Source organism: Ornithorhynchus anatinus, chromosome 3 (genome assembly GCF_004115215.2).
Source record: "Ornithorhynchus anatinus isolate Pmale09 chromosome 3, mOrnAna1.pri.v4, whole genome shotgun sequence".
In the NCBI taxonomy this organism is placed as follows: Eukaryota; Metazoa; Chordata; class Mammalia; order Monotremata; family Ornithorhynchidae; genus Ornithorhynchus; species Ornithorhynchus anatinus.
In genome coordinates, this window is record NC_041730.1 from 15,713,295 (window position 1) to 15,734,394 (window position 21,100).

Consider the following 21,100-nt stretch of genomic DNA (forward strand, 5'->3'; position numbering starts at 1 on the left):
GGGCCCGAGTTCACGGTCTGCCGTGGGAACGAGCCATCCGTCCCACGTTTCCAGGACATTGCGACTTTTTCCCAGGGGCTTCTGCTCTCTGGAGGATGGGCCCTGGGGGAGGTGGGAATCAGGGGGTGGGGAGGGGTAAGGGGGTGTGCTGACGTGATCTCTGGTGCCTGCCGTGAGATCCGCCAGTTGACTCTTTGCTTCTCAGACCCTCTGCCCAGACTTTGGGTTCTGCCTTCAACCCCCGTCTCAAAAGCCATGGATACATGAATTTTTAAAAAATTATTTTTACAGTACTTGTTAAGAGCTTACCATGTGCCAGGCACCGTACTAAGCACTGGAGTGGAGCAGTCCATAACCCACATGGGGCTTACAATCTAAATCCCCATATTTACAAATGAGGTAGCTGAGGCCCAGAAAAGAATTGCCTTGCCCAAGGTAGCAGAGCAGACAAGTGGCAGGGCTGGGATTAGAACCTAGGTCCCTCTGACTCCCAGGCCCATGTTCTAGCTACTAGGACATGACTTTAGAGGCAAAGGTGCAAATAAATGTCAGAGTTAGAGTGGCACTTTCCCATATCTGGGTATATAAGTGTGTTGGGTTGAGTAGGGAGTCTAGAATGAGATGGCACTGTGTGGTTGCAGACCTTAGGAAACCTTAGTCTCAGGAGAGAACCCCCGTTGGGCCACGACAAGTAGACTGCACCAGTTTTACCCTGGGAAGGCCCAAGAATGAGTGTGAGATGACCATGGTGGTGCAAACCCTGTTTAGAAAGTGACTTAACTCATGGCTCTTGCCTCAAAGATTATGGCTGCTTGTGTGCACGCTCCTGGAATTTACTTGGCGTATTAATTTGATACCAAGAAACTGGATGGCCTAGTGGAGAGAGCTCAGGCCTGGAGACAGAAGGACTTCCAGGATGAGAACCCTGGTCTACCACTTGTCTGCTGCTGTGCGACCTTGGACAAGTCACTTCACTTCTCTGGGCCTCAGCTACCTCAATTGTGAAAATGGCGATTAAGGCTGTAAGCCCCATGTATTATTAGTATTATTATTAATTACTATATAGAAAATTGTCCCTGCTTCTGCTCCTCTCTCCCCAGCAATCTCACAGACTCTGGTCCTTCCTTCTGATGAGCGCAACTCTGCTTCTGCCTGGCTCCTGGGGTGGTAGGAGGTCAGTCAGTCTGTCAGTCATATTTATTAAGCACTTACTATGTACAGAGTACTGTACTAAGTGCTTAGGAGAGTTCAATAGAACAATATACCAGGAGGCCAGGCCTAGACTGAGGAACCCAGTGGAGGTTTCCAGCTCAGAATTCCCCAATCCTCCCCTCAACAACAACCCCAAATGGGAGCAGCATAGCTCATTGTGGGCAGGGAATGTGTCTGATTATAGTTATATTGTGCTCTCCCAAGGGCTTAGCACAGTGCTCCGTACATCATAAATGCTCAATAAGTATGACTGACTGACTGGCTAGTGGAAAGAGCATGGGCCTGGGAGTTGGAAGCACCTGGGTTCTAAGCCCAGCTCTGCCATATGTCTACTGTGTGACCTTGGGCAAGTCATTTAACTTCTCTGTGCCTCAGTCACCTCATCTGTACAATGGGGATGAAGACTGTGAACTCCTCGTGGGACGTGGACTGTGAGTCCAACCCGATTAACTTGTATTAACCTCAGCACTTAGTTCGGTGCCTGGCACAGAGTAAACATTTAATAAATACCATTAAAAAAACAAACAAAAAACCCCCAACAAAACACCTAGTGCCCCCAGTCCTCAGCTGAGCTAAGGAACTTGATTTGCATATTCAGTGACACTCGGAGACTGATTTCTGCAGGAACAGAGGCCCTCCAACCAAGTCCATGACTGCAATCATTTCCCCATCTTCCCTCCTCCAGAGCGTCACAGTCCAGGAACACACAGATGGCAGCTGCCATCTCTGGGGCCTGGGCCAGGGAGACGTGTCCTGCACAGCCCAGAAAGGCTGGATTTGAGCTAGCCCAGGCTGCTGGCTCCCAGGACGCCTGGATGCAAGCATATTCACAGGTGCATGGGCCGGGCCCTAGCAACAAGCATGCTGACTCCCTCCTAAGGGAAGTTTCAATGAAAGAAACTATATTCAGACCCCTAAGCTCATTTGCTTACAAATAACCATATTAGTGGTATTTGTTAAGCCTGTACTATGTGCCAAGCACTGTTCTAACCACTTGGATAGATACAAAGTAATCAGGTTGGACACAGTCTGTGTCCCTCATGGGACTCACAGTCTCGATCCCCATTTTATAGATGAGGTAACTGAGGCAAAGAGATATGAAGTGATTTCCACAAGATCACTCAGCAGACATGTGGCAGTTGCAGGATTAAAGGCCACGTCCTTTGACTCCTAGGCCCATGGTCTCTCCATCAGGCCACACTGCCTCTCAATATTTCACTGATATAGCAGGTTGAAGTTTTTTTAATGGTATTTGTTTAGCCCTTATTATGTGCCACGCACTGTACTAATCACTGGTGTCGATACAATGCTGATCAGATTGGACCCAATCCATGTCTCACATGAGGCTCACAGTCTTAATCTCCATTTTACAGATGAGTTCACTGAGGCACAGAAAAGTTAAATAATAATAATAATAACTATGGTATTTGTTCAGCTCTTACTATGTGCCGAGCACTGTTCTAAGCACTGGGGTAGATACAAGGTAATCAGGTTGTCCCACGTGAGGCTCCCAGTTTAATCCCCATTTTACAGATGAGGTAACTGAGGCACAGAGAAGTTAAATGACTTGCCCAAGGTTACACAGCAGATAAGTGGTATAGCCAGGATTAGATGCCCAGGTGCTTCTGACTCCCAGGCCCAGGCTCTATCCACTAGAACACACTGCTTCTCTGAGTTCCGTGGGAGCATTTTTTTCCCTTTTGTTGAATTTTCAGTTTCACAATAAGAATAATAATAAGAAATGAGATATTTGTTAAAGGGTGCCACACACTGTATTAAGTGCTGGGATAGTGGGGTTCTGGTATAGATGCTACAATATCTTTCCCACATGGGGTTTACAATCCAAGGGGAAAGGAGAACAGGTTTTTCATCCTAACTTTAAAGATGAGAAAACTGAGGTGCAGAGAAGTTAGGTGACTTGTCCAAAGTCACACGGCAGATAAATGGGGAAGATAGGATAATAACCAGTATCTCCTGACACCCAGTCCCATGCTCTTTCCATCAGGCTGCGCTGCTTTTCCTCACTCCTTTTTTCCCACCCTCTCCTACTCCCTCATCTCAAAAGAAACAGGAAAATTGAGAAAATAAAGAAGAGAAATGTTGATAGAATTTGCGCTGACCCTGAAAATCTTCTATGGTAGCTGAGGGTTTCTCTCCTAGACTCTAGCCCTCTAGAATATGAGTTCATTGTGGGCAGGGAACACATCTACCAACTTGGTTGTAGTTCACTCTCCTAAGCGCTCTCCACACAGGAAGCACTTAATAATTGTCATTGATTGATGAATTGATAGCCAACATACTGATGCTCCAGGCTGAAGAAGCAGGGCCCTGCATGGTCCCTGCTACATTTATCTATTTATTCATTCATTTTTATAGTATTCAATAATAATAATAAAGGCATTTGTAAGCACTTACTATGTGCCAGGCACTGTACTAAGCGCTGGGGTGGATAGCAGCAAATCGGGTGGGGACTCACAATCTCAATCCCCATTTTACAGATGAAGTAACTGAGGCACAGAGAAGTTAAGTGACTTGACCTAGGTCACACATCAGACAAGTAGCAGAGCCAGGATTAGCTAAGTGTCAAACACTTTTTAGTGCTGGGATAAATACAAGGTAATCAGGTCTAAGTAGGAGGAAGAACAAGTATTTAATCCCATTTTACAGTGGAGGAAACTGAGGAACAGAAAGGTGAAGTGATTTGCCCAAGGTTACCCAGCATACAAGTGGCATGCAGAGCAGGGCTTAGAGCCCAACTCCTCTAATTCCCAGGTCCCTGCTCTTTCCACTAGGCCACGCTGCTTCTCTACTAGGCCAATACTGAGAAAACGCTCAATAAATACTACTGATTGGTTGACTAATTGATGACCTTAAGATGGGCTGGGTGGAGCTTGGAAGGACACAAACTCTTTTCATCTTCTCAGGTTGGTGAGGGTGGGCATGACGGCCCCATCAAGTGTGGCAACTGAGGCACTCCCTCTCCCAGCAGAATCAGCAGAAGCCCTTCTTTGCCTGCTGAGACTACAATTCTCAACTGTCATCGGAAGAATGACCGCTCCGGTACAAGGTGTAGGGCATTCCCAGTCTCCTCCCGGCCTCTCCCCTGCCTCCCTGAGCAGTGAGGTGGGATTCAGCCAAGGGTCAAGCTAGCTACAAGCTCTTCACTCTTGAGATTTAGCTCAGCCCAGTTCAGGGCTTCCATCCCCTTCACTCCGCAGAAACCACCCTCTCTAAGGTCACCAGTGATCTCCTTCTTTCCCAATCCAACTGCCTCTACTCCACTCTAATCCTCCTCAACCTCTCGGCTGCCTTGGACACTATCGACCACCCCCTTATCTCGGAAACATTATCTAAACTTGGCTTCAGTGACCCTATCCTCTTCTGGTTCTCTTCCTATCTCTCTGGCTGCTCATTCTCAACTTCTTTCGCGGACTCTTCCTCTGCCTCCCTCCTCCTGTGGGAGTGTTTTGAGGCTTAGTTCTGGGTCCCCTCCTATCCTCCATCTACATACACTCCTTTGAAGAACTCATTCACTCCTGCAGCTCCAATTCCACTTCTTCACAAAAGATTCCCCAATCTAACTCTCCAGGCCTGACTTCTCTCCTTCCCTGCAATCTCTCTTTTTCATCTGCCTTCAGGACATCTCTACCTGGAAGTCCTGGAAGTTCGATATCTCAAACTTAACATGTCCAAAACAGAACTCTTCATCTTCCCACCTAAATCCTGTCCTCCCCCATCTTTCCCATCCGTGTAGACAACATCATTATTCTCCCTGTCTCACAAGCCTGTAACCTTGGCATTATCCTCGACTCATCTCTCTCATTCAACCCACATATTTAATCTGTCACCAAATCCTGTCGGTTTTACCTTCACAACATCGCTAAAATCCGCCCTTTCCTCTTCATCCTAACTGCTACTATGCTGATCCAAGTACTTATCTGTCTTGCACTGATTACTGCATCTGCCTCCCAGCTTGCTGTGGGCAGGGAATGTGCCTGTTATATTTTTATATTGTACTCTCTCAAGCGCTTAGTACAGTCCTCTGCCCACAGCAAGTGCTCAAGAAATACGATTGACTGACAATGTCTCTCATTTTTCCCCGCTCCAGTTCTTACTTCACTCTGTTACCCAGATCATTTCTCTAAAAAATGTTCAGCCCATGTCTCCCAGCTCCTCAAAAACTCCTCCCCCACAAGATTGTAAGCCTGTTGTGGGCAGGGATTGTCTCTCTTTATTGCTGTATTGTACTTTCCAAGCATTAGTACAGTGTTCTGCACACAGGAAATGCTTAATAAATACGATTGAATGAATGAATGAATGAATGAATGAATGAATGATAAACCTCCAATGGTGGCCCATCCACGTCCGCATCAAACAGGAACTCCTTTAAAGCCCTCATTCAGCTCTATCCCCGTTACATTACCTCACTGATCTCCTACTACAACTCAGCCTGCTCACTTTTCTCCTTTTAACCCCAACCTACTCACTGTACCTCCATCTCGCCTATTTCTCCACCAACGCCTCACCCACGTCCTCCCTCTCCCTCCCCCTTCATATCCAATGGATCACCGTTCTCCCCCTTTTCAAAACCTATTGCTATTTATGCCTATCTACTTGTTTTGTTTTGTTTCATTGTCTTCTCCCCCATCCTAGACTGTGAGCCCATTGTTGGGTAGGGATTGTCTCTATTTGTTGCCCAATTGTACTTTCCAAACATTTAGTACAGTGCTCTGCACACAGTAAGTGCTCAATAAATACGATTGAATGAATGAATGGATGAAAACCTCATTAAAATCATATCTCATCTGCAAGTCCTTCCCCAACTAAGCCCTCATTTCCCCTATCAATTATCAATCAATTAGGTTGATAAATACCTAATCAATGGTATTTATTGAGCGCTTACTGTGTGCAGAGCACTGTACTAAGTGGTTGGAAAGTACAGTTTGGCAACAGATAGAGACAGTCCCTACCCAACAACAGGCTCACAGTCTAGAAGGGGGAGGCAGACAACAAAACAAAACAAGTAAACAGGCATCAGTACCATCAAGATAGATGAATAGAATCATAGATATAAACACATCATTAATAAAATAGAGTAATAAATATATACAAATATACACAAGTGCTGTGGGGAAGGGAAGTGGAGAGAGCAGAGGGAATGGAGTAGGGGCGATGGGGAGGGGAGGAGCAGCAGAGGGAAAGGGAGGGCTCAGTCTGGGAAGGCCTCTTGGAGGAAGTGAGCTCTCAGTAGGACTTTGAAGAGGGGAAGATTTAGTTTGGCGGATGTGAGGAGGGTGGTCATTCCAGAGCAGAGGTAGAACGTGGGCAAGGGGTCGATGGTAGGACAGGCGAGAAAAAGGCCCAGTGAAGAGGTTAGCGGCAGCAGAGGAGCAGAGTGTACAGGGTGGGCTGTAGAAGGAGAGAAGGAAGATGAGATAGCAGGAGGCAAGGTGATAGAGAGCTTTGAAGCCAAAAGTGAGGAGTTTTTGCTTCATGCGAAGGTTGATAGGCAACCACTGGAGATTTTTGAGGAGGGGAGTGACATGCCCAGAGTGTTTCTGTAGAAAGATAATCCGGGCAGCATAGCAAAGTACAGGATGAAGTAGGGAGAGACAGGAGGATGGGAGATCAGAAAGGAGGCTGATGCAATAATCCAGTTGGGATATTATGAGAGATTGTACCAGCAAGGTAGAGGTTTGGATGGAGAGGAAAGGACAAATCTTGGCGATGTTGTGAAGATGAGATTGGCAGGTTTTGGTGATGGATTGGATGTGTGGGGTGAATGAGAGAGCAGAGTCAAGGATGACACTGAGGTTGCGGGCCTGTGAGATGGGAAGGATGGTCATGCCGTCCACAGTGACGGAGAAGTCAGGGAGAGGACAGAGTTTGGGAGGGAAGATAAGGAACTCAGTGCTGGGCATGTTGAGTTTTAGGTGGCTGGAGGACAGCCAGGAGGAGATGTCCTGAAGGCAGGAGGAGACACAAGCTTGGAGGGAGGGAGAGAGAACAGGAGAGGAGATGTAGATTTGGGTGTCATCTGTGTAGAGATGATAGTTGAAGCCATGAGAGCAAATAAGTTCGCTAAGGGAGTGAGTATAGATAGAGAACAGAAGGGGACCTAGAACTGATGCTTGAGGAATCCCTACAGTTAGGGGATGGGATGGGGAGGAGGAACCTGTGAAGGAACTGAGATTGAATGGCCAGAGAAATGAGGAGAACCAGGAGAGGATGGAGTCCGTGAAACCAAGGTTGGATAATGTGTTGAGGAGAAGGGGATGGTCAACAGTGTGAAAGGCAGCTGAGAGGTGGAGGAGGATTAGGATAGAGTAGGAGCCATTGGATTTGTCAAGAAGGGGGTCACTGATGGCCTTTGAGAGGGCAGTTTTGGTGGAGTGGACCATGTGATGTCACATTCATCCACTGGTGTCCAGGGCTCGGGTCACTGTGACCTATTCAAGGTCCGAGAGAGTCAGGCGACCAGCGTCGGCCAGTTTTTACCCGAAGCTCTCTCTGGGACCGTGACTGCTTCTGCACCCCTCTCTCTTTTTCCATCTGCTCTCCACCCCCCAAGTGTTTTTTAAAATGGTATTTGTTAAGCACTTAATATGTGCCAGGCACTTTACTAAGCACTGGGGTAGATACAAGCTAATCAGGTCAGACATAGTCCCTGTCCCACACAGGTCTCACAATCTTCATCCCCACTTTACACATGAGGTTATTGAGGCAAAGAGAAGTGAAGTGATTTGCCCAAGGTCACACAGCAGACAAGTAGTAGAGCTCAAGTATTTTTTTAAATGGTATTTGTTAAGTACTATGTGTCGGGCACTGTACTGAGTGCTGGGCTGGAAACAAGCAAATCAGGTTGGATACAGTCCCTGTCCCATGTGGGACTCACAGTCTCAATCTGTATTTTGCAGATGAGGTAACTGAGGCCCAAAGAAGTGAACTGACTTACCCAAGGTCACAGAGTAGACATGTGGCAGAGCTGGGATTAGAGCCCATGACCTTCTGAGTCCTGGGCCTGTGCTCTATCCACTATACCAGGGTTTAGAACAGTGCTTGGCACAAACTAAGTGCTTAACAAGTACCATTATTATTATTATTATAGTAATAGGGACAAAGTAGCAGCATAGTATAGTGGATAGAGACTGGGCCTGAGAGTCAGAAGATCATAGGCTCTAATCCCATCTCCACCATTCATTCATTCAATAGTAGTTATTGAGCGCTTACTATGTGCAGAGCACTGCACTAAGCACTTGGAATGTACAATTCGGCAAGAGATAGAGACAATCCTTGCCCAATGACGGGCTTACAGTCTAATCTAACCACTTGTTTGCTGTGTGACCTTGGGTAAGTCACTTAACTTCTCTGTGCCACATGTATCTCATTTGTAAAATGGGGATTGACTGTGAGCCGCACGTAGGACAGGGACTATGTCCAATCCAGTTTGCTTGTATCCACCCCAGTGCTTAGTACAGTGCCTGGTACAAAGTAAGCACTTAACAAATAACATTATTAGTAGTAGAAGTAGCAGTAATTATTATTAAGTGCTGTCCAGTTGTTTCCGATTCATAGTGACTCCATGGATACCCTTTCTCCACAATGTCCTGTCGTCTGGCATAATCCGCAACCTTTCTAAGGATTCTTCCGTTACCGTTGCTAGGGTCTCTATCCATCTAGCTGCCTGCCCGCCTCTTCCACGTTTTCCCTGGATTTTTCCTAGCGTCGGTGTCTTCTCCAGAGAATCAGTCCTCCTGATTATGTGTCCAAAACATGCTAATCTAAGTCGAGTCATTTGACTTTCCAAAGTAGTATTTCCTCTGCTCCCTCTCCCTTCCCTCCATTCAGCTAAGCCCCCTTTCCCCTCTTTCCCTCTACTCCTCTCCCTCTCCCTTCCCCTCCCCTCAGCACTGTGCTCATTTGTATAGATTTTTATTACCCTATTTATTTTGTTAACGAGGTATACATCCCCTTGATTCTATCTATCGTGATTAAGTTGTCTTGCTTTTGTCCGTCTGTATCCCCCGATTAGACTATAAGCCCGTCAGTGGGCAGGGATGGTCTCTATCTGTTGCCGAATTGTACATTCCAAGCGCTTAGTACATTGCAAGCGCTCAATAAATACTAGTGAATGAATTAATTATTATTATGACACTTGTCAGCTGTGTGACTGTGGGCAAGTCCCTTAACTACTCTGTGCCTCAGTGACCTCATCTGGAAAATGGGGATTAACTGTGAGCCTCACGTGGGACAACCTGATGACCCTGTATCTCCCCAGCGCTTAAAACAGTGCTCTGAACATAGTAAGCGCTTAACAAATACCAACATTATTTTTATTATTACGATTCAGAGAGTCCGGGCTCTAGTGACCTTTCTGGAAAAGATCATCATTACTCTTAGGCGCCACCAGATGGCGCTGCCACCTCGCCGGCCTTTGGGGGGGCGTGGGGGGGTCAGTCGCCGTGGGGGTCAGTAGCCTGGGGCTAGTAAAGGTCCTGCTGGGCTGGAGGTAGGACAAGGACCCAATCATCTTGGGGGGCAGGGTCTCGGGGGGTGTCGCCTGCAGGAGAGAGATCTTTCGGGGACCGGAAGATTTAGAGAGAAAATTCTGGGCAGTCCTCCTCCCCCATCTTCACCCATCAAACTTTGCTCTCCACTACCATCCCTCCTAGGAATAACAATAATTAACAATAATAATAATGGTATTTTGTTAAGCGCTTACTATGTGCACGGGCTTGGGAGTCAGAGGTCATGGGTTCTAATTCCGGCTCTGCCGATTGTCAGCTGTGACACCTTGGGCAAGTCATTTCACTTCTCTGGGCCTCAGGGATCTCATCTGTAAAATGGGGATGAAGACTGTGAGCCCTATGTGGGACAATCTGATTACGTTATATAATAATAATGGTGATATTTGTTAAGTGCTTACTATGTGCAGAGCACTGTTCTAAGCACTGGGGAAGATACAGGGTAATCAGGTTGTCCCACATGAGGCTCACAGTTAAACCCCATTTTACAGATGAGGGAACTGAGGCCCAGAGAAGTGAAGTGACTTGCCCACAGTCACACAGCTGACAAGTGGTGGAGCCGGGATTTGAACCCCTGACCTCTGACGCCCCAGCCCGGGCTCTTTCCACTGAGCCACGCTGCTTCTCTATCTACCCCAGCACTTAGAACAGTGCTTGGCACATAGAAAATGCTTAACAAATACCAACATTATTATTATTATTATTATGTGCCAAGCATTGTATAAGACTGTGAGCCTGTCATTGGGCAGGGATTGTCTCTATCTCTTGCCAAATTGTACATTCCAAGCGCTTAGTACACTGCTCCGTACATAGTAAGCGCTCAATAAATACTATTGAACCAATACAAGATAATCAGGTCCCACATGAGGCTCACAGTCCAAGTAGGAGGGAGTACAGATAGAGCATGGGCCTGGGAGCCAAAAGGACATGGATTCTAATCCCAGCTCCACCACTTGTCTGTTAGGTGGCCTTGGTCAAGTCACTTCACTTTTTTCTGCCTCACTTCCCTAGTCTGTAAAATGGAGATTTAGACTGTGAGCCCCATGTGGGACTTGGACTGATTACTTTGTCCCTAAGCCTAACCATCACCCTTAATCCTAACCCTAACCCTAAGCACTACTACCCCAGTGCTTAGAACAGTGCCTGGCACAAAATAAGTGCTTAACAAATATCACAGAAAAGAGGTATTGAATCCCCATTTTGCAGATGAGGGAACTGAGGGCCAGAGAAGCGAAGTGACTTGACCAAGGTCACACAGCAGATAATTGGTGGGACGCAGGTCCTCTGACTCTGTGCTCTTTCCACTAGCCCATGACCAACCAGCTTCATCCCCTGAAGATGCAAGTTGGAAAATAAAGAGGAAGGATAGAGGCCCCAGCCAATCCAACTCTCCCTGCCTCCACCCTCCAACCCCATCAGCTCCCCAACCCCTCCAAAACTCCAAACATTAGCTGCCAACACAGCAGTTTGTGCTGAAACACCATTTACCTTAAAACCTCAGGCCGGTTAACCCCATTAACCCCAATTTATTTGCTTATATCCACCCCAGCACTTAGTACAGTGCCTTGCACATACCATAAATTCCACGCTTATCATTATTATTATTATTACCCTCCCCATCCCTTCCCCTTCAGAGGGGCTTTGGGTGCCAAAATCTACCACCCTCACTCATCCGGCAACTGGCCAAGGGTGGCTATGTTTGAGACACCTGGGGCCAATGGGCTTTTGGCTGTAGGATGGCCACTCATCTGGTCTTATACTGGACGGTCCAGTTTCAGGCCGTTCCATCCCCAGTCCGATATTAATGATGTGTATATATCTGTAATTCTATTTCTCTATTCTGATGGTACTGATGCCTGTCTACTTGTTTTGTTTTGTTGTCTGACTCCCCCTTCTAGACTGTGAGCCTGTTGTTGGGTAGGGATTGGCTCTATCTGTTGCTGAACTGTACTTTCCAAGCACTTAGTACAGCACTCTGCACACAGTAAGTGCTCAAAAAATACGATTGAATGAAAGAATGAATAAGGCCCGATATGTGCAGTATTTTACACAGTTAACACTCAGTGAGCACTGTTGATTAAGATCCCAGCCTCCTCCTGCTTCAGCCCCTGCCACCAAGTTCTGTGGCTCAGATGCATAGTCCGGGTTCACCAGTACCTGGTAAAGGGGTGTTTTGTTGACAAAATGTGGCTGGGGCCATAGAAACCATATTAGCCTTTTCAGCTATATTTACCCTCCTAGGTGAATAGAGAAGCAGTGTGGCCTAGTGGACAGAGCACTAGGCCTGAGTGCAGGCCTGGGAGTCAAAAGGATCTGAGTTCTAATCCCAGCTCTGCCGCTTGTCTGCTGTGTGACCTTGAACAAGTCCCTTCACTTCTCTGGGCCTCAGTCACCTCATCTATAAAATGGGCATTAGGGACATGATGTCCCTCCTAGTGGGAAATGTCCAGTTTCCCCTCAGATAGCCCTATCCCACCCTGGGGTCACCTCTCCTTTTTTTTTCATCGTACTTGTTATGCTCTTACTAAGTGTCAACCACTGTTCCAAGCACTGAGGTAGATACAAGTTAATCAGGCCAGATACAGTCCCTGTCCCACATGGGGTTCATAGTCAAGTAGGAGGAAGAACAGGTATTGAATCCCCATTTGGCCGCTAAGTACACTATGGCACGGAAAAGTGAAGTAAGAACAAGGGTAACCCAGCAGGCAAACGGCGGAGCCAAGATTACAGCTCAAGAGATGCCAGTTTGTTCTCGGACACCCCCCTCCTCAGCTGAAATCGCCTCCGCTTCTCTACCTGCCACCTGGTCTTTGCTGAGCCTGCGCTTTTCATCCACTGGCCTTCTAGACCTTTCTTTTCCCTAGTTAATCCCGCCAAATGAAGTCAGACTTTAACCCGGGGAGCAGATTAAGCTTTATGTACAGCTCCTGGGGAGACACAAACATAGTTTAGTTTGTCTCTGGAAGAGGAAGCGCAGGGAAAAAAAAAAAAAATTCTGCCCGACCCAAACTCCGGCAAAGCGAGTCCAACGACGGAGCCCAGCCTGGAGCGAGCTGGGACCCTCACCAGATCTCGGGTTGGAGGGATCCCCTCAGACGGGGAGGGACCCCATCCTCCAGCTCACACCGCAGGGGGCCCCCCGGGGTCACCCCCCGACTCAACTCCCATCCGGCTCCGGTCTTCTGCCACCGCTGAACTCTCTCCCTTCGCTCTGAGGGGACTTGGATTTCAGGCCATCTCTCTCCTCGCTCCGGGCTCACCCCTCCATCCTCCTATGGAAGCGGATCGCATGTGAGTCCTCCCCCCGCCGGCCATTCCCCTCCGGCCCCCTCGGCCATCTGGGTGCCCGGGAGAGCGTCCACTGGTACCCGTTGGCTCTTGCTCTTCCCACCCTCTCAGTAATAGTCGTGTTGGCAATTAGGAGTAGCGATGATGACTCTTCCTGCATCTGCTAAAGGGCCTTTTCTCTGAAGAGCTCCTTACCAGGCCAGTCGCCTTCAAGACTCTCCGCTCGCATGATCCCCTCTCCCAGGCCTCCTAACTCCAAAATCCTTCGTCTGCCTCAACTGCTACATCCTTACCACCGCCCGCTGCAGACCCCACCGCAGCTCTTCTGAGCCCCACTTCCCTCACTCAACTCTCCCTCCTGCATCAACTTCCCTCCACCGCCGACCATCCCCAAGGCCCTTCAGGCCTTCCCGTGGTTGCTGGACAAATTTCACGAGTACCGTCCGGCACCATGACCTTCCCAGAGATCCTGGAGCGGGTGGGCAGCCTGGGCTTCTTCCAGATCCGCCACCTGGTCCTATTGTCCATTCCGGTGCTCATGATGGCCAGCCACAACCTCCTGCAGATCTTCAGCGCAGCCACACCAGCCCACCACTGCCGCCCGCCTCCCAACGGCTCTGGGGACGGCATCGACGCCCCCCACGGGCTGGACCCCCAAGCCCTCCTGAAGGTGTGGGTGCCCCTGAGGCCTGACGGAGAGCCCGAGAGGTGCCGCCGTTACAAGCAACCTCAGTGGCACCTGGCTCAGCCCAACGCCAGCCTCCCCAATGGGACCCAGCTGGACACAGAGCCCTGCCAAGACGGTTGGTCCTTTGACCACTCCATGTTTACCTCCACCATTGTCACTGAGGTAAGGGAGAGAGTAAAGGAGGGAGAAAAAGAAGGAGGGAGAGAGGGAGGGACAGAGGTAGTCGGGGGGGGATGGAGGGAAAGAAGAAGGGAGGAAGGGAGAAGCAGCGTGGCCTAATGGATAGAGCATGGACCAGGCTCAGAAGAACCTGGATTCCAATCCTAGCTCCGCCACATGCCGGCCATGTGACATGGGGCAAATCCCTTCACTTCTCCGGGCCTCAGTTACCTCATCTGTAAAGTGGGGGTTAAGACTGTGAACCCTATGTAGGGTAGGGATTGTTTCCAACCTGATTAACTTGTATCTACCCCAGCACCTAATACAGTGCCTGGCCCAGAGTAAATGCTTAAAAAATACCAAAAAAAAGATGGAGGGAGGAAAAGAAAGCAGGAGAAAGAATGCATTTTCTCCTGGATCCAGTGCAGGTGTGTTGGGAGGCTGCTGCTCCTACTGGTCCAGGAAGCCCAAGCCATCAAGCAGTCGATCGATCCATAGTATTTATTGAGTGTTTACTAAGAGCAGAGCACTGTACTAAGCATTTTGGGAAAGTACAACAGAGTTGGTAGGCACAAACCCTTCCCACAAGGAGCTTACAGTCAAAGACTGTGACTCTCTCTTATCAGGAGTTCTCCCTGGGGAGAGAATCAGATTCTGTCTGGCGAGGTTGGACCTGGTGGACCCATGAGGGGGACCTGAATCTGTGGATGTGTCCAGGGGAAATTAGAGGGGAGGTAGCCGAGGAGGTGGTTCTGAAAGGAGTATAGGGAACACAAGGATCAGTGTGTGTCTGTGGGGCTGGATCCATGAGTTTAGGATGGAAACTGGGGGTGTTTGACTGGATCTGTGGGTTTCCAGCGGGATAAGAGCTGGATCGGCGTGTATGTGTGTAATGGGAAAGGGTTGGAACCCCAGGTTACCTGGCTGGTTCTGTGAGGAGCCGGAGATGAATCGATGTGAGTTTTCAGGGAAAGGCTCAAGGTGTATGAAGGCAGTGGCAGGAGCTTGAACTACGTGTGAATAATAGAATGGCATTGGGCAGGAAGGTGGGTCCTTGTTCTGGAGGGGTGAGGGCTCGATCAATGGGGAAGGGGCTGTAGTCGTGTGTGTTGGTGGTGGAGCAGGGGTTGGATGGGGATGTGTTGAGGGTGGAGCAAAGCGTGGATGGGGGTATTTTGGGGGGTAGAGCATGGGCTGGATGCCTGTGGGTTGGGGGTGTGTTCTTAGTGCTGGGGTAAAATACAAGTTAATCAGGTCAGGCAGACACAGTCCCCATCCCACATCAGTCAATCCTATTTATTGAGCACTTACTGTGTGAGAGCACCATACTAAGCCCTTGGGAGAGTACACTATAAATGGAGATGGTAGACACTTTCCCTGTCCACAAGGAGCTTGCCTTCTAGAGGGGCAGACATTATTCATTCATTCATTCAATTGTATTTATTGAGCACTAACTGTGCACAGAGCCCTGTACTAAGCACTTGGAAAGTACAATTCAGCAACAGAGACAATCCCTACCCAATAACATGCTCACAGTCTTGAAGGGGAGAGACAGTCATGAAAACAAGTAACCAGGCATCAATAGCATCAATATAAATAAATAGAATTATAAATATATAGACATCATTAATAACATAAAAATAGGTGCATATATATATACACAAGTGCTGTGGGGAGGGAAGGGGGTAGAGCAGAAGGAGGGAGTTGGGGCGATGGGGAGGGAAAGAGGAGCAGAAGAAAAGGGAGGCTTAGTGTGGGGAGGCCTCCTGGAAGAGGTAAGCTTTCAGTAGGGGGGAAGTGTGCTAGTTTGGCAGCTGGCAGGAGGGAGGGCATTCCAGGTCAGAGGTAGGATGTGGGCCAGGGGTCGTCGGCAGGAATGAGGCACAGAGAGAAGGTTAGCAGCAGAAGAGTGGAGTGTGCGGGCTGGGCTGGGCTGAAAGAGGAGAGAAGGGAGGTGAGGTAGGAGGGGGCAAGGTGATGAAGAGCTTTAAAGCTAAGAGTGAGGAGTTTTTGCTTGATATGGAGGTTAATAGGCAACCACTGGAGATTTTTAAACAGTGGGGTGACATTCCCAGAACGTTTCTGTAGAAAGATAATCCAGGCAGCAGAGTGAAGTATAGACTGAAGTGGGGAGAGACAGGAGGTTGGGAGATCAGAAAGGAGGCTAACGCAGTAATCCACTTGGGATATGATGAGTGATTGGACTAACAAAGTAGCGGTTTGGATGTAGAGAAAAGGGTGGATCTTGGGAAGGTGAGATTGGCAGGTTTTGGTGATGGACTGGATGTATTTACTATTATATAATATTATTATTAATATAAATAAGCTATGTATATGTACATAGCTGTAGGACTGAGTTTGGGGTACAAGGGTGATGCAGAAGGGAATGGGAGAGAAGGAAATAAGGCTAAGTGAGCCAACATGGGGCTCACGTTCTAAGTAGGAGAGAGAACAGGTATTGAATCTCCATTTTACAGATGAGGAAACTGAGATTCAGAGAGGTTAAGCAATTTGCTCAACATCATGCAGCAGGCAATTGGCTGGGTTAGGATTAGAATTCAGGTCCCCTGACTCACTGGCTCATGCTCCTTCCACTAAGAGGGCTTCCATTGCTTCCATGGAAGGTTTGCATTGTACCAGCCTTTTTTCCCTCTCCCTCCACCTCCTTTCTCTCCCCAACTCTTCCACATTCCTGCTCCTCCCTCCCCAATCTCCCTCTTCCCTGCTCTTTTTCCGGTTTTTGTCACCTCATCCCCACCCTTTTGCTCCCAGACTCTCCAGATCCTGAACCTTTCTCTGCTCTACCAGCAACCTTTGATCTTTTCCCTCTGCCTTCCCTTCCCCTCTCCCCTCCCGGCTCCTATGCCTTCCTCACCCTTCTTCCTCTGGTTTTTCCCAAACCTTCAACAGATATCTGGCCAGGCTTTTCCAGATGGCTTCCACCCCCGGCTCCCCCTGTGTCCAATTGGTGTTTTGGGGAATTATCAAGGTTCAGAGCTCAGTTGGCTTCCTTGAGGGTGGGCCAGAGGACAGGTTTGAGCCTGCTGCTGCTGCCTCGGAACAGGTCTACCCTGAGCCAACAGTGCCTGCGATATGGAGCTGCCGTGTCCAGCACTCAAGTTGTCTCATCTTTTAGTGGCTTCAGGAAACCCCCCAAAATGGCCTCCACTAAAGCTGTCAATCCAGAGGGACTTCCCTGTGTGGTCCTCTCTAGAAATAGTAATTGTGGTATTTGTTAGGCACTTACTATGTGCTAAGCTCTGGGGAAGACAGAAGATAATCACGCTGGACACAGTTCCTTTCTCACCTGGGGCTCATGGTCTTAATCCCCATTTTATAGGTGAGGGAACTGAGGGACAGAGAACTGACTTGCCCAGGGTCACATAGAAGACACGTGACAAAGGTGGGATTAGAACCCATAACCTCTTACTCTCAGGCCTGTGCTCTTTCTACTAGGCCTCACTGCTTCTCTGTCCCAGGTGCTGGAGGTAGGCGGGGAGCATGAAGGGAAAGGAACAGAGAAATGGGGAGGGCCCTGTCCAAAAAGAATCTGATCATCTTGTATCTACCCCAGCATTTAGTACAGTGCTGGGCACAGAGTAAGCATGTAATAAAAATAATAATAACTGTAGTATTCCTTAAGAACTTAGTATGTGCCAAGCTCTGTTCTAAGTGCTGGGGTAGATACAAAGTAATCAATTTGGACAAAATCCCTGTTCCACATAGGGCTCACAGTCTCAATCCCCATTTTACAGATGGTCCAACTGAGGTCCAAGGAAGCGAACCGACTTGCTCAGGGTCACATAGCAGACAAGAGGCAGATCTGGGATTAGAACCCAGGTCCTTCTGACATCCAGGCCCATGCTCTATCCACTACTATCTCTACTCCTGTTTCTGCCTCCCACTCCCACCAAATCAGCAGGAACTGGGACAGGCTGGGACTTCTCCCCCACAATGAAACATGTTTCCATGGCCTAGTAGCCAGATGTCCTTTCTTTCTAGAATTCTTATGTAACAGTGGTATTTGTTAAGTGCTTACTATGTGCCAAGCACTGTATTTACTCAGTACTGGAAGGTACAAGATAATCGGGTCCTATATGGAACTCAAAATCTAAGTAGGAGGGAGAACAGGTATTGGATCCCCATTCTGCAGACGAGAGAACTGAGACACAGAGAAGTGGAGTGATTTGCCCAAGGTCACACAGCAGGTAAGTGGTGGAGTCTGGATTAGAACCCAGATCTTTCTGTCTCCCAAACCCATGTTGTTTCCACTAGGCCGTGATCTGACATTGTAAGAAATGCAAATCTGGCCATGACACCAATATGTCATACAACTGTATTACCAGTGGGCAGAAATGCTTAATATGGAGAACCACCTTTGGTCGAGGGGGTCAGTCAAGCAATCAATTGTATTTAGTGAGCTCTTACTCTATGCACAGCACTGTACTAAGCACTTGGAAGAATACAGCACAACTATATAACGGATACATTTTCTGTCCATGACAAATTTACAGTCTAAAGGGACTCACCACTCAATAGTCCCTACTATGTGCTGTGTGCTCTACTAAGTAATAATAATAATAATGTTGGTATTTGTTAAACGCTTACTATGTGCAGAGCACTGTTCTAAGCGCTGGGGGAGATAGAGGGTCATCAGGTTGTCCTACGTGAGGCTCACAGTCTTAATCCCCATTTTACAGATGAGGTAACTGAGGCACAGAGAAGTTAAGTGACTTGCCCACAGTCACACAGCTGACAAGTGGCAGAGCAGGGATTGGAACCCATGACCTCTGACTTCCAAGCCCGTGCTCTTTCCACTGAGCCACACTGCTTCTCTAAGTGCTTGAGAGGGTACCATAGGGTTGGTATACATGAGTTTTGCCCCCTTATGGATAGAGTATAAAGAAATGTAAATAAATGCTATGGGAGTTGTGTTATTATTGTTGTATTCTTTAAGCCCTGTGTTTGAAGTGCTCTTCTAAGCGCGGCTTACTTGCAAATTAATCATGTCAGATACGCTCTCTGTCCCATATGGGGCTCACAGTCTAAGGAGAAGGTAGAACAGGTTTTGAATCCCCATTTTGCTGATGAGGAAACTGAGGCATAAAGAAGTGAAGTGACTTGCCCAAGATCACACAGCAGGCAAGTGAAGGAGCAGGGATTAGAAACCAGGTCCTCTGACTCCCAGGCCTGGGCTCTTTGCAGTAGGCCACACTGTGTTTGTGTGTATTGTGTTTAAGGGCTTAGGTGATATGGAAGACCTGAAGTGTTAATTGGGGGATATAAGGTGGGGAAATATGATTCAGGAAAGGCCTCCTGGAGAAGCTGTGATTTTCGAAGGGCTTTGAAAAGGGGGAGACCTCTAGACTGTAAGCTCCCTCTAGACTGTAAACTCACTGTGGGCAGGAAACATTCCTTCCAAATCTGGTATACTGCACTCTCCCAAATGCTTACTATAGTGCTCTGCGCATAGTAAGCACTCAATAAATACCACTGATTGATTGATGGATTGACTTGCTGACTACCAGATGGGAAGAAGGAAGTTCTACTCAGAGGGGAGGGCGTGAGCAAGAGTCCGGCAGCTAGAGAGGTGAGAATGAAGCACAATGAGTGGAACTCACTGTGAGCAGGGAATATGCCTGTTACATTGTTATACTCTCCCAAGTGCATAGTACAGTGTTCTGCACATGATAAGTGCTCAATAAATAAGATTGAAAGAAGGAAAAAAGTAGATCAACTCAAGGGAACAAAGCATATGGGCTGGGAGAGAGTAAGAGAAGGTAGAGTGAATAAGTAGGAGGGAATCAATCAATAAATCATATCTATCCAACAAATTTATCAATCAGTTGTATTTACTGAGCACTTACTGTGTGCAGTACCAAGCTCTTGGGAGGATACTACCCAACAATATGACAGACACATTTCCTGTCCATAGTGAGCTTACAATCTAGAAGGGGAGGCAGACATTAATATAAAGAAATAAATTATTGATATGTACATAATTGCTGTGGGGCTGGGGTTGTGATGGGTAAAGGGAGAAAGGGAGGGTGAAGCAGAAGGGAGTGGGAGAAGAGGAAATGAAGGCTTAGATAGGGAAGGCCACTTGGAGGAATTGTGCCTTCAATAAGGCTTTGAAGGTGGGAAGAGTCATTGTCTGTCAGATATGGGACTGTGATTCAGAGGATCTGGGTTCTAATCGAGACTCTGCCAATTGCCTACTGTGTGACCTTGGGCAAAGTCACTTCATTTCTCAGCTTCCCAGTTTCCTCATCCGTAAAATGGGGATTCAATATTTGTTCCTCCTACCCCTTAGACGGTGAGCCCCATCTGGTACAGGGACTGCATCTGGTCAGCATTTACTGCATCATGGCTTGGCTCATAGTAGGGGCTAAATAAGTACCACAGTTATTAGTATAATTACCTCTACTATTGTTACGGATAGCTGGTGGGGTCTTAGGATGCCCATAATGAGTCAAGGAGTAGTTTACTGGGACTGAAGAGGGAGCAAAACTCCAGAGGAGTAAGTATCATCAAAAGATCTATCAGGATATATATCTCCTGATATATATACACACATATTTATATATATATGCATATGTATGCATGTATATATAGATATATATATACTTATATATATATCCTGAGATCTATTATATTGGTAACGGTGGTAGTTGTTTAGCGCTTACTATGTGCTGGGTACATACTAAACGCTGTACTGTCATTGTAGTGAGCGCAACTGGATATTTTCTAACCAACAACCCCTCTCCGAGTACACCCAGGCTCACAGATACTATTCCTCAGGGGGCAGTTCCCCCTACAGCTGTTTGAGCTGGGTTAGTCAGTCAGTCAGTCAATCATATTTATTGAGCGCTCCCTGGTTCCCGGACTGACTCTTCCCTCGTCTCTGACAAGATCTGAGAGTTTCCATTTGCGGCAGAATTGACCCCAAACAGTGGCTTTCTGGCCTATTAGCTCTTTGAAACCTGTGCCCCTTCCCCCCAATCCTCCTCCTCCCTATCATCCCTGATCCTTTTCCACCCTCAGCACTCACAAGGAAAAAATGACACCCTTGCTCAGCCATGCAGTGTCCACACTGCAGTGAGGGAGAGCTAGAGGCAGGAGGGTAAGGAAGAAAGCTCGTTAGCTAGACGGTACAGAATCTCCCCAACATTGCACCCCTCACCCCCTACCCCCGGTACCCCCCGATGAAATGGGACGCCCCCCCAAC

General features: G+C 47.8%; 1 protein-coding gene across 2 annotated transcripts in view; it reads left to right on the forward strand.

The window, feature by feature from the left end:
- Nucleotides 1-12,694: 12,694 nt before the first annotated feature.
- Nucleotides 12,695-21,100, forward strand: part of LOC100093352 (solute carrier family 22 member 8-like) — a 38,897-nt gene continuing 30,491 nt past the window's right edge. The window contains exon 1 of one of the 2 annotated variants that reach the window (XM_029061200.1): nucleotides 12,695-13,875. In XM_029061200.1, the coding sequence (XP_028917033.1) occupies nucleotides 13,477-13,875 (399 nt within the window). In that variant the 5' untranslated portion in view covers nucleotides 12,695-13,476. The remainder of the gene's footprint in view (nucleotides 13,876-21,100) is intronic. The other variant, XM_029061201.1, reaches the window with a different exon arrangement.